This window comes from Solea senegalensis, linkage group LG14, assembly GCF_019176455.1.
Source record: "Solea senegalensis isolate Sse05_10M linkage group LG14, IFAPA_SoseM_1, whole genome shotgun sequence".
NCBI lineage: Eukaryota > Metazoa > Chordata > Actinopteri > Pleuronectiformes > Soleidae > Solea > Solea senegalensis.
Window position 1 is genome coordinate 883397 of NC_058034.1, and position 12694 is coordinate 896090.

The following is a 12694-nucleotide window of genomic DNA, read 5'->3' on the forward strand; positions in this document are numbered from 1 at the left end:
CCCCCGATACCCCCCACCCTGCTGGATTGATTTCGGTGACAAGCCGCACAGAGAGGTGCACAACAACGTCTGTACATTCTGGGCCATTTTCACAAATACTGGCACAGAGTGTCATTGTGTTTGAACAGCTGCTCACAGCAGGTGCATTAAAGTCTTGATTCCACTGGTTAAAAAACACACAAACATCTGGCTTTTATCTGCAATGAGAATGGACACTGTTGGTATTTTCAAAATGTTGAACCATTTTAATCAAATCATTTGAATCAATACAAATAAAAAGATGGAGTGAAATATGGTCAGGCCTCATATTGTTGCTGCTTTAAATTTAAAAACAAGAAGACAACAATGATTTTCACACCACATTCAACCATAAACTGATTACATGTGCATTATCAATCCATGTCATGTAAATTGTTGTGTAGTGACAGGAATAATAAAACAGAAATAGTAGCGTGTGGAAAAATGCGATGGAATAAATAAATATTTGGTATAAACCGTCATAAAATCATAGAAGAAAGCAGGTAACTTTTCAATGGCTACATAAAGAAAAGGAGCTGTGGCGTGCCTTGTTTTTGTTTTAGGTTGTTTTTGCCACGGTTCCACCTGCGACTTCAGCTCACTTCAGCTACATTTCTTGATGCCTATCTGATTTTTTGCCTTGTCTTTTGACACATGGTTAAACTTGGGGAAAACAAACCACAGGGTGTGAAACTGGGAACGTAAGAACCAAGAACCTAAAGTGAAAGCGGTGTTATTATGATATCCACAAAAGGCTTAAAAGGCATTAAAACCTCAGCACGAGTCGGTGGTTTGAACCCTCATCCTCCGTTGCACAGGGTGAATGAGAGTCATGTGATAATAGATGTGTATTTACATCAGTCAATGATGTGATATTCCCCGGTCAATGACAGGGGAATATCTGTTTCGACTGCAGGCCAAATCAGATTTTTAAGCATATCTGATCAGAGCGTGATCAGATGTGATCTGTGTGTGTCCATATCAACCCTGAGTTCTCACGTGGCAGGGATCTGTGCCACAGGTGCACCCATTGTAAATTGCCATGGGAATATTACACAACTCCGTATATGGACATCCTGGGTTGTGTGTTTATAGGCTTTTCAAAATGTGTTTTTTTTTTTCGTCTTCTTATGTGTTGTTGAGTCCGAGTTATGATGAACTAATATCGCATATTAAAATATTAAAAAGTAGTGATAATTGACTAATTGATAAAAATAGACTTTTATTTTTGTTCACAAAAACAAGCCAAGCGAAGTGAACTTTGATGTATTTTCAGATGTGATTTTCCTCTGACCCAGTACTCAAGTGTGTTTGTATAGTCCAGACTGTCTTTAGGTTGTGCTGACAGAAAGGATATAAGACACTCTTTATTGCTCATATTCTTATAGCGTCTGTATATACATTTTAATATAGTGGTGGAAAAAAGCAGCTGGTGCTAATGTTTTCTAGTCTTGTCTTCCAGATGGAGTTCTATAGTTTGAGGCCACGGCGTGTGAAAAACAAGTAGTCTAAAGAAAATAAACAAACCAGACGACAGACATCTGTGTTTGTTTCTGTCCCAAATGGTTAGTTTGATGTGGAGCCGCGGAGTTTTCTTCTGATCTTTAAACTGTTGTCTTCCACTGTGTTGCTCGTTTAACGCACCTCCCCTTTGTCTCACTGGATCTACGTCGCTGTTGTCTCTGTGACGCAGAAGACACTTTGAAATCCTATCACATTCAAAACCATCTCCATACCTTGTGTGTTTTGCAGTGTAAATGCACCCTTCGTTTTTTAGATCAGTGTCCTGTGCAGGGCTACACAGCTGACCTTCACATCCACTCAAGCCCAGTACTTAAGACCCGTCCACTTTCTTTATCCTGCCTTCAACTTGTGAGCCCCGCCTCACCTCTCAACTGCAGAAGCCAGAGGAATCCAAGTCTTTGATTGAAAGGAGAATCTCTGCTGCACCAAACCCTCTGCAAACATTCATTAATAAAGATTCTCAAACCTGGGAAACTCTGGGTCTGCATGTGAATCCGCTGCCTCGACAACATCTAATACAAAACTCTGACTGGTAACTCACTTTCCATAGATTTCTTCGGTGAGCTGCACGCTGTAAACTCACTCCCAACTTTAACCAACTTTATTAGGGGCGGTCCACACAAAAACAGGTTGAATTGTGAATAGTTTTTCTCGTATCTGCGTTTCATCCACATGGAAACAGTGTTTTTGGGGGTGTTCAAATCTCAAAACGTCATCCACTGTTGCTTATTTTTGTTGACGTCATCTTCCTCCTCTCGTGTTTGTCGATTGTTTGGTCTGTTTGCTTTGTGGTGACATTTATTTTCTTTCCTTAGTCGCTCTGGCGTTGTTCATTGTGTCTCTGTTTCTGTGATTGTGAACACTTTAATGTGTTCTACAGCATTTTGATTTGTTTGTGTGAAGATGTTGTGTTTACAGACAACAAGGAAACAGATAGTTAATGTTTTTGTTTCGTATGCTATCAAAACACTGCTATGTATAAATCAGGTTTACTAGGTTTGTACTGGGTTTGCATTCGTCTCGCGATCGCAGGTTTTCAGCAGTAAATACACCTCCATCACTTAACTCCTCCGTTAAATGATGAGACTTTTGAGACGTTTGCTAAATGTTGGCGAGTAACCCACGTTTGTTAAGTCTTTTTAAGTGATCTACACTTCGGCATTGTTCAGTTTGATTCTTGTGCGTCTTCCTGTCGCGATCTCAATCGTGATTCACATGTTCTCCAGAGTCGTGCAGCCCTACAAGCCACGATACAAAATGTTACAACTGATTCATTAAATCACTGATAAACATTGCATTTTTATTTCTGATTAATATTTTTATGCCACACTTGTTTTAATGCAGGGAAAAGGTTGTTTAAGGCGGAATGAGAGGGAGATTTGTCATCTAGCTTACGTAACCCTTGTCATGACATCAGTGACCTGAGAGTTAAAGCTGTTTCGTGCCAGCTAAGTGGGTCTATCTCTTCTCCTCACCTCTGTGTCATGGCGTCATATGTTGCTCCAGTCGAGGGAGCGCACTCTCGTAAATGAAGCATGAACCCGATTCTAAGTGCTTCTCGTGCTCAGTCAGACGCGGTCTATACTGTGACTATGTGTTAAAACGCCACTTATATCTTTTTAATCATTACATTTTAATGTCCAAGCACAAATTCATTTATTGCACGATCTTTGTTTAGATTAAGCTGTTGAAGAGGATTTTTTTGTGTGCGCAAATCTGTAGTGAGTGTTTCCTACAGAGAAACTCCTGGCAATCTGACCTCTGACCTCTGACACATTCACCCTGTGTTTTCCTGTGTGTGTGTAAGAGAGAGAGAGTTATTGTCCATTTAAGTTTGCATCGGTGGATTCTGGCTTTAGGGCCATTGGTTGGTCAGGAAAGGAGCAGGTTAGCTGGAACACACACACACAGATGCTTGTATGTTAAAACTTAATTCTCAGTTAATATGAAACTAAATTAAATGAAGTTTAAATGATAAAAAATATGATTTAATCATAAAGTGTTCTTGACTTGAATAGAAAATGTTAATTAGAATTTTAAAATTCATTTTTAATCTTGACTGTTAAGAAAAAGGGTGAAGCAAAAAAACATTACATACAAACGTGAATGTGACAGGAAACATAAAAATATCTTTGATAAGAAAATGAACAGTAAAAAAAAACTCTTCACAAATGAAACCTAAATATAAACCAAATATAAAAAAATATAAAAACTCAATATCAACAAACGTAAACATTGACAATAGTAAAAGCAAAACTGTGACTCAGTGAAAATTATGCGTGTGATGCCCTCGCCTGATAAAGTCGAGTCCGATTATTACGTGACACTGAGAAATGCACTTTTCCTGCACTGCAGCAGGAAGGATGATACAGTCTGGGTGAGGAAGGAGATGATCGATCGATTGATCAATAATCTCAGCTCAGCTGGTTAGCACACTAAGCTGCAAAAAAAAAAAAGCCCCATCGTCGCCAAGTGTGAGTGAGCGCCTTGAGTCCGTGACACTGTTTGCATCGCGACGACACTTGGACACAAACAGACTCTCTGTGATGTGGACAGTGTTCTCAGTGTGAGGAACCACAACAAGCAGAGATCTCATTTGACAAATGTGTCTCTGTCATTTATTTATCGCCCTGTCACATGACAGCTGAGTCTCAGGTTTGTAATGCAGTCAGATGCAGAATGATGAAGCAGAGATCCATGGTCCATATTTATATTGTAAGCTACTTTACACCACAGGTTAGTCATGATCAATGTGGACTTAAGTCTTGCCCAAGGACACATCACCATGTAGAATGTGGGGTCAGAAATTGAACCCACAACCTTCCACTTGAAAGATGACTCACTCTGTCACAGAGCTTCATATTGAAATGTGCAAATCACTATTTAGACGATCTAAAGCATGTGTCGCAGCGTGGCCCATGACCAAGGAAGGAATTGGGCTTGTAACTGGACGGTTCCCGGTTCAAATACCAGGACAGTTCAAGGGCTAGGGTGCCCCTGAGCAAGGCACCCAATTCAAATTCACTCTCATTAATTGGTGTGTGTGCAAAAATAACAAATTCTAAGTGTATTAGGACGTCAAACACGACATGTTATCTCGGATTAGTGACTCACAGGCTGCACTGGGGTTGTATTTAGTGTCAGAGTTATTCGTAGGTGTGTTTTGAGTGTAACCGCAATTAAACCAATCAAAAGTTTGCTTGTCTAGCAACGACACTCATGGCATAAGTTATGGCCCAATATCTCCCAATATCAGTCTACGCTGATGTGTTTTTGTCTTTCTCAACTGCGTTTGTGTCGCATTATCTTCACATGTGAATGGCAATAAAAATCTCAACTGAAGTTTCTTTGTCACTGTGTTTCTTCAGATGACAGCAGAAGCAATTCTCCGCCTGGTCAATGACCCTGTGCTGCCGTTCTACCCTCTGGATATCGCCCTGGACGTACAAAACAAACTCAAAGGTAACACTAATGTTGATATGCTACATCAACAAGAATGCTGTTAATGATAGTGTGCACAGGGGTCTATAGGAGTCTATAGTGGTCTATAGTGGTGAAAACAGTGGAGCATGTAGCAGCTCTCAGGGGTTAATGGAGAGAAAACACCTAAACCAGACTGAACATTGCAGTCAGACTCGCCAGTTCACCACAAAAATTACACCGGGACCAGTGGACAGTGTAAGACGTTGACAACTGAAGACCCACAACAACACGTGCAGTAATCTTGTTTTTTATTAGTGTTGTGAGGACAAGTGTTGGTTCAAACCCATGGTTTTGAGGACACTTGTTCTCACAACTTTTTAAAAGCGTTACGGCTCGGTTTGTTGGGTTACTTTCAGGAGGAGACAGCCACACAGCACACCACACCATGTGAAGTGAGGAAAGAGAAAAGTAGCATTAAAGGGCCGATACAGGGTTAGTTCTATGATAAGATGTTCAAACCAGTGCCAGCCGTGGTCTTTGAAACAGGGGAAGCCCAGTTATTTATACATATTCTGCCCTCCGCTCTGTGTCTTCCCCAACGATCAAACTCACGTTGATAAAAGCAAATTAACGAACAAACAACAGGAGCAAGGAAGCGCAATCATTATGTAAATCTGAAACAGGGAAACGCTATAATAGTGTTTTTATTCAGTGTACAATATGCACAAATGGAAATGGGCTACATCGCTGAGCAGATAACACACAACATGCGGCTCCGCATAGGACAGAAAACACTCATTTCTCCAACACTGTCAATCAAAAAGTGGTTCTAATGCGGCTGTGGGAATGTATGAGAAGAAAATTGTGCCAGACAATCTGTGCACTTTTATTCATTAAATTCAAATACAACAGTACGTACTTCACCATTTATGTTATGACATTTTAGAGGAAGCGGAGAAATCGCCTGTGGTTCAAATCCTCAAATACTTTCCCAAAGACAGCGTTATATAGATATATACTGCAGGAATTAGTATAAGGAGCAGCATTACATATAGCAGTGAAGGTTAAGGTCTGGAGCAATGTATGGAATAAGATAAAAGTTAGAGCTGAGGCCAGAACTAAAGGTAAAAATCAGGGTTAGAACCGGGTTAGTGTAAGGGTTTGTGTGTGTGTGTGTGTGTGTGGGGGGGTAACTTGGTTTACCTTTAATGAATTCACGTCTGTACAGACAGTGAAGTTGAGTTATAGCTCTGCATAAAAGTCTGTCTCTCATGTACACACACACACATACAGACTTTCTCCACCATTGCCAAGATTTATTGTTGCTTCATCTGTTCAGCTGAACTTATTGATTTCTCCGCTCATGATTCTGCAGCTAAATGACCTTGATTCGGGCATTTGTACAAATTTAAACCAAGCATTCAATATCAACTTCTCCCCGTGTAACCTTTGACCCTCGTGACTGGCCCTGAAAGTTTCACTTCAGCTTTAAATCTTTTCATTCCTTTTGTCTGCCGTCGTGTCACCCCCGCTCCTCTGCTCTGTCTTTACCGCAGTGTCCTTGACTCTTTGCCGTTTTACATTCTGCTCTGTTCAGTCAAGTGACGGTGAAGAACTTCAAATCTGTTTCTCTTCAACTGAATTTGGTGATATTTTTGCGAACTGTGGAAAGTTCATTCAAAAAAACAACAACTGAATTGCAGTGGTTGAACTTATGTCAAAACAACTTGCTATCAGTGGAGTTTTATCGTCTACCATGTTATTATCCTCTTATTTTTGGTCAATAATTCCACAGTAGTCTTACCGCCTAATGTAAGTCTCACACATGATGGGAGATTTTGTCCAAAACAGTTCATAAAGAGAGAGGGTGCCTCCTCTAATCCCTTTCAGTGGCAAGGTTGCTAATTTAGCATTGGTAACACCTGTCTACACCGAGTTTGTCACGTGTAAAGCATGTGCATCTGTGATCTGTGATCATCCGGTGACAGTGGCTCAGGAAAGAGAGCCTTCATCCTTAAATGTTAGTATTTGACGACCTGGAGATGAGACTGAAAGGCCCTGGTATACTTACACGCACTTATACGCACACAACAAACTGAATTTCCGTCCCCACCGGTAGATCGAGTATAAGCCGCCCTCACCAAGCAGAAAAAACATCGAAGAAGTCGTCGGCAAGGACCATCCGAGTCTCAACCTGGTCATCCTCAAGCATTGTTCTCTTCTTCTTTGGTAAGAATGCGTCCTGTTCCCTGCGTCCAGACTTGTACCGCCACCCGGTGGTCAAGTCAGATACGACAGGACCCTGACGCACGAGTATACCACGGTCCGCAACGCACTATACCAGGGCCTTAACTATCAGCAGTATTTTCTCATGATCCTGCTGTGCATTCAAGTAGCTCAAGATACAAACGTGTATTAATACATGGGTCAGTATTTGAGACACAATTATTATGGGAATTACTGCACTCAACGTCAGACCGAGTCTCAAATATCTACAAGTACCATCTACATGTAGGTACAAGAGCGGTGAAGAAGAGAGTGCAGGCAGGGTGTAGTGGGTGGAGACCAGTGTCGCGGGTGATTCGATTCAATTCAGTTTTGATACCAAATCACAACATACATTATCTCAAGGCTCAAGAAGGGGAGCAGCTAAAGTGATCGACAAGATGGTAGTGAGACCTTGAAAAGCTGAAGATGCTGGGAGTGACTAGGATGGACAGGATTAGGAATGAACATATGGTTTGAGGTCAAGGTTGAGATGGTTCGGTGCAGAGGAGGGATAGTGATTATACTGGACAAAGGATGATGAAGATGGAGCTGCTGGTCAGGAGGAAAAAAGGTAGATCACGGTGAAGGTTCATGGATGGAGGATTAAGGAGGACATGAGGACATGAGGACAGTTAGTGTATCAGAAGAGGACACAAGGGAGAGGGCGAGATGGAGGCAGATAAACTGTGGTGACCTCTGAAGGGAGAAGCTGAAAGAAAAGGAAGAAGACCATATAAAAGTATATGTTGTATAAATGATACTGTATACACTGCAGTGGGCCTTCAGGGAAATTTGGGGCATTCTAAGATTTTGTGGCTCACATAGTTCAGACTGATAGATACTTTGTTTTAATTGCACATAAAAAGTAAGATGAAACTTTGTTTAGCATTCCCATCCTGACAGCAGATGTGTATATCTTACAGAGTTTATTGTGTTACGACACATAAAATCATTTCAAAACTAAATTAGACACATTGTCAGAATTACAAGTCCCTTTATTTCTATTGTCTGTTTCGACATCGAAGTTAAAATTGCCACTAAATTACAGTGTTTCCCAAACTTTTCATAAGTGGAGCCACTTTTTAAAGATTGCAAAAAGTCGTGACACGACTTCACGATATAAATCATGACAAGCACACTTTACTGTAATTTTTACTTTCTGTAACATATTTTTTAATAGATCAGCCAGCCATTTCCATGAGATATGTTTTATAAAAATTTTAATAGTATGCATGTGTTATTCAATAAATCTGAGGTAAAAGGCTGGAAAACTAATTATGTAAAAATAAAACATTAAAAATACAAACTCCCAGCTGTGGGTCTTGACCCAGTCTTTGAGAACGACTGCTCTATGGAACGAACATAAAAGCTCTATGGTGCAAAGACAAAAGCATGGGACATTGAATAAAACATAAGACATAAAAGGGTTCTAACTATAAAATAAAAGTATGTGATCATAAAAGCTGTCAATACTGTTACATGTTAAACGGAGAAAAGTTTTGGCTTCATTGTATTTGTTACATAAAGTGATTTCTCAAAGTGTGTAACTTGCATAATAAGAACAACCGAGACTCAAGGTGTGAAAACAACAGCCTGGAAATTTACATCGTCAAATATTCACCAGTTTGAAACGGTGCGCCCTCTTGGGCCTTCTGATACAACATCAGCTCATTCAGTCACTCTCCTGGAGCATGTCAACAACTCTGTCCCTGAAAAGAACTAATAGTAATAATAGTACGACCTTCTAACGACGATGCACAACAGAGGCTTTGGCGTAGATTTAGCCTTGTGTGCTGTTTTCACCTACAGCATCGACAAAGTGCTCTCATTGTGCAAAGAATCCACAAGTGCAGGAGCTGACAAAGGATTTATCCTTCATTTATTATCTGGAGCCGATCCCGCCTGACAGAAGATGAGCGGCTGAGTGACTAGACAGGTCACATTCACACCTACGTTTAATTTAGTATCCAATTCACCTGATCTGCATGTTTTTGGACCAGAGAACCCACAGAAAACCCACAAGCACATGGGGAGAACGTGCAAACTCCACACAGAAAGGTTTTTTGGTTGGCCCAGGAACCAAACCGGTGACATGTGAGTCAACAATGCTAGCCACCATTCCCCTGAGTGTCCAGTTTAATGAATAGTTAATCAGTTCCGGATTAGCTTCGGATTTACAATAAGAGAATTGTATTTCTCTTCATGGCTAAATCAAATGAGTCTATCTATCAATCATTCACACTCTAGATCAGAGATTGAAAAGGAATGGCGGTGGAGAAAAGGCTCCACCACACGTATCAGAGAACTTCAAGTCTCATTCATTGTACCATTAAGGCAATCGCTCAGTGGCTCAGGTTCAGTGGCTCAATCTAAGCATGTAAGCGCTGTCCCATCAAGGCTTAGATTGAGTGGTTATGCTTCTCCATCTGAGACTAATGGACGGATTATGACCTGAGAGAGAGGGAGAGATGACAGATGATTGTACCTGCCTGTAGTCTCCACGTCCGTGTCTTCATCTCTCTGTACCTCATTGTGCTCCCATGTCTGTAGTGTTCCACACAGAATCTGTTCCACTCACATCTACTGTGTTGGCATTCAAGCAAAACCCTCTTGGCAACTTTTCACTTTCATGTGGAGTTTGGAGAGCGGTGGCACGACTGCAGAGTCCTTTCATCATCATCATCATCATCATCCTGCGAAGATGCAAATCACAACGCACAATTATACCTTCATTTGGCAGCATGATATGAGAGTGTCAGTCAGGTTTTCTGTTGGGTTTTGCAATGGAATTGTTAAGATTACTGAGCTGCAATATGAAAAGTATTTTTGCAAATAAAAGATCAAATGTTGGGCGGTGACTTGATGATATCAACCACATATTTCACATCACATCACATGACATGACATGACATGACATGACATGACATGACATGACATGACATGACATGACATGACATCACATCACATCACATCACATCACATCACATTGTACAGCCAGTATCACTGTATGGATTGATACATGGTTCACGCCCCAGCAATGGTCTGTTACATAGAATCAGCAGATGGTAGAACGTCATAATGGACTCAATTATTCAACCAAGCAATGTAATAAACATTAATGACATCTGGAACCGCAAGGGACACAAAAGTTTTCTGTTGCCTCTTGAACAACTTTTACAGCTGTGTTGGTTTCATATGCAACAGTTTCTATTTCTGTGCTATGATACAGGAACATGAGTGACAGTTCAAACAACAACAGATGTATTCGAGTCATGTGACTGCTGTTATTTTGTGTGTTTCCTGGTCATCCAGTCGTTAGACTGTTGGACTTTTCCAATATGGATTCAAATGTTGCCTTAGAAGTTTAAATTGAATCTATTATTGCATGATGACTCAGCAAGCTCTACCCGCTAAGGATGATATGATGGAAATATGATTGAAAGCTCTGGCACACCTTCTAATGGACCTGTGGATTTATTTGATTTATTTCAGATCAAGCATAAACTGTCAGGTGTCAGGTTTGGAACGCGGTACATTCATTTGTCATCCATCTCCTGCACTCGCTTTTTCCTGCATACACTGTGGCTTAAAAAAAATGTTGGTATAATCTTGTAAGAAGTGATAGAAAAATGACACCATCCAAGACATTTTAGACATTAAAACTATGAAAAATTGGGTCCAATTATTCTTCTTTGTTTGTCGATCACATTCTGTATTAGACAAACAACAACAAAATCTGATGGCAACATTGATAAGGAGACTCCGTCTTCCCAACACCCAAGAAACCACCAGCAACACCATTTTAAAGGTTTATTAAAATAATAATACAATTATTATTAAAGTCCTCTGTAGCTGGGATGTTCAGACCAATCAGCTCCCAGGATCCACCTAGACTCACTCACACACGTCATTAGCTCAAACATGCACACCTGCAACCCATCACACTCACATGCAGACACATACACAGGGAAAAAGCAGTCACAACCCTGGGGACGTAACAGCACTCGAGATGGAACTGAAAAAGCGGTTCCCAGTGGCTGGATTCCTTGGAATCGCTTGCCTAATTCCTGCCATCATTGCGTTTGTGTGATGACCTGATGCATTGTGTTGTTTAGAACGCAGCCACATGGCATCGAGACAGACGCGCTCCAAAGTGAGATTATATTTTTTGCGAAAAGATGACACCAGGGCCACTGGGATTGTGTCTGAGGCGGGAAATTTTGTACTTATCGATAATAGAATCATCAGGGAATCAGATCGATAAGTAATATCGATGATGGAATTATCACTTCACATTCTTAGTTCTCACACATACAACCCTTTCAGACAATCTCTGAAAAGTGTCAAGAACTTGAAATCAGCTTATCGTGTTCTCGTACCTTATGGCGTGTTTCCACCGGCTCGCTGCACCTTGTGGTCACCGCAGTTTCATGCAGCCGTGCGGCGATGACTCAGCCTATGTTGAGTAGGTACTAATTTTGTAGTGGAAAACCAACCTAGGGCATGCCATGCCACTGGGGCCACTGTCGTTTTAAGAAGCAACATGGGACGACACTTGGGCAAAAATATGACAATGGGAAGAGATTGCTTTATATTACACAATTGCACATACACTTCATCCCCAAGAGCTATTTTCCTTATGCTTGCGTTTAGTTTTACTATTTTCATCAGCTGTGTGTAATCAGGAAGAGGCTGCTTGTGACAGATTTTGCCTTCTTTATTGTGGTTATTAAACTGGTATTAAATTTAATTCCAGGTGGCATTATAAATGTCTTTAAGTTATAAATTTGACTTTGTGAAACGTGTGGATAATCTCAATGATTTTGCATCAAGCAGCTTCTGTTCATCCAGAAACAGGTGGGAGAGAGCTTTTATCTGCACTGGTTAAAAATACAGAGGTACCAGATGGAGGAGAGAGACGATGAGGAAGACAGTGAAATAAATACTTTCTGATGTGTGTGTGTGTGTGTGTGTGTGTGTGTGTGTGTGTGTGTGTGTGTGTGTGTGTGTGTGTGTGTGTGTGTGTGTCAGTGTATGGGAAAACATGATGTGGCATAAATAATTCCTGGTGTGTTGTGTGGTTGAGTCCTGTCCTGAGCTGGAACTTTGAGTTGTTCCTTACTGATAAAACTGAAAATCATCTGGACACCCTCCATGACACTCACTGTATTAGTAGTATAGACTACAGAAGGTTATTTATTATTAAAAAAAAATGAAAGAAAGAAAGAAAGAAAACAGCGTGAATTCTGAGAAAAGAGTCAGAACTCTGCGATTAAACAAAAAGTCAGAATTCTGATTTTAAAGAAGAAATCAGAATTCTGACTTTAAGTATTGCTGTTTTATTTTTTTTCATGTGGCCCTAATACTCTTCCTTACTGTGTATATTTACAGATGTGTGAGAGGATACAGTGATGCTGTGTGGATAAGTGAAGGCACAAGGTACACATGGGCGGTGTACATG

At 40.6% G+C, this 12694-nt stretch overlaps 1 protein-coding gene across 3 annotated transcripts in view; it reads left to right on the forward strand.

Annotated features, from left to right (window-relative positions):
* The window catches only part of LOC122780425 (inactive N-acetylated-alpha-linked acidic dipeptidase-like protein 2), a 351291-nt gene that overhangs the window by 319165 nt on the left and 19432 nt on the right, over positions 1-12694 (forward strand). For all 3 annotated transcript variants that reach the window (XM_044043362.1, XM_044043361.1, XM_044043363.1), the window contains exon 15: positions 4911-5004. In XM_044043362.1, the coding sequence (XP_043899297.1) occupies positions 4911-5004 (94 nt within the window). The remainder of the gene's footprint in view (positions 1-4910; positions 5005-12694) is intronic.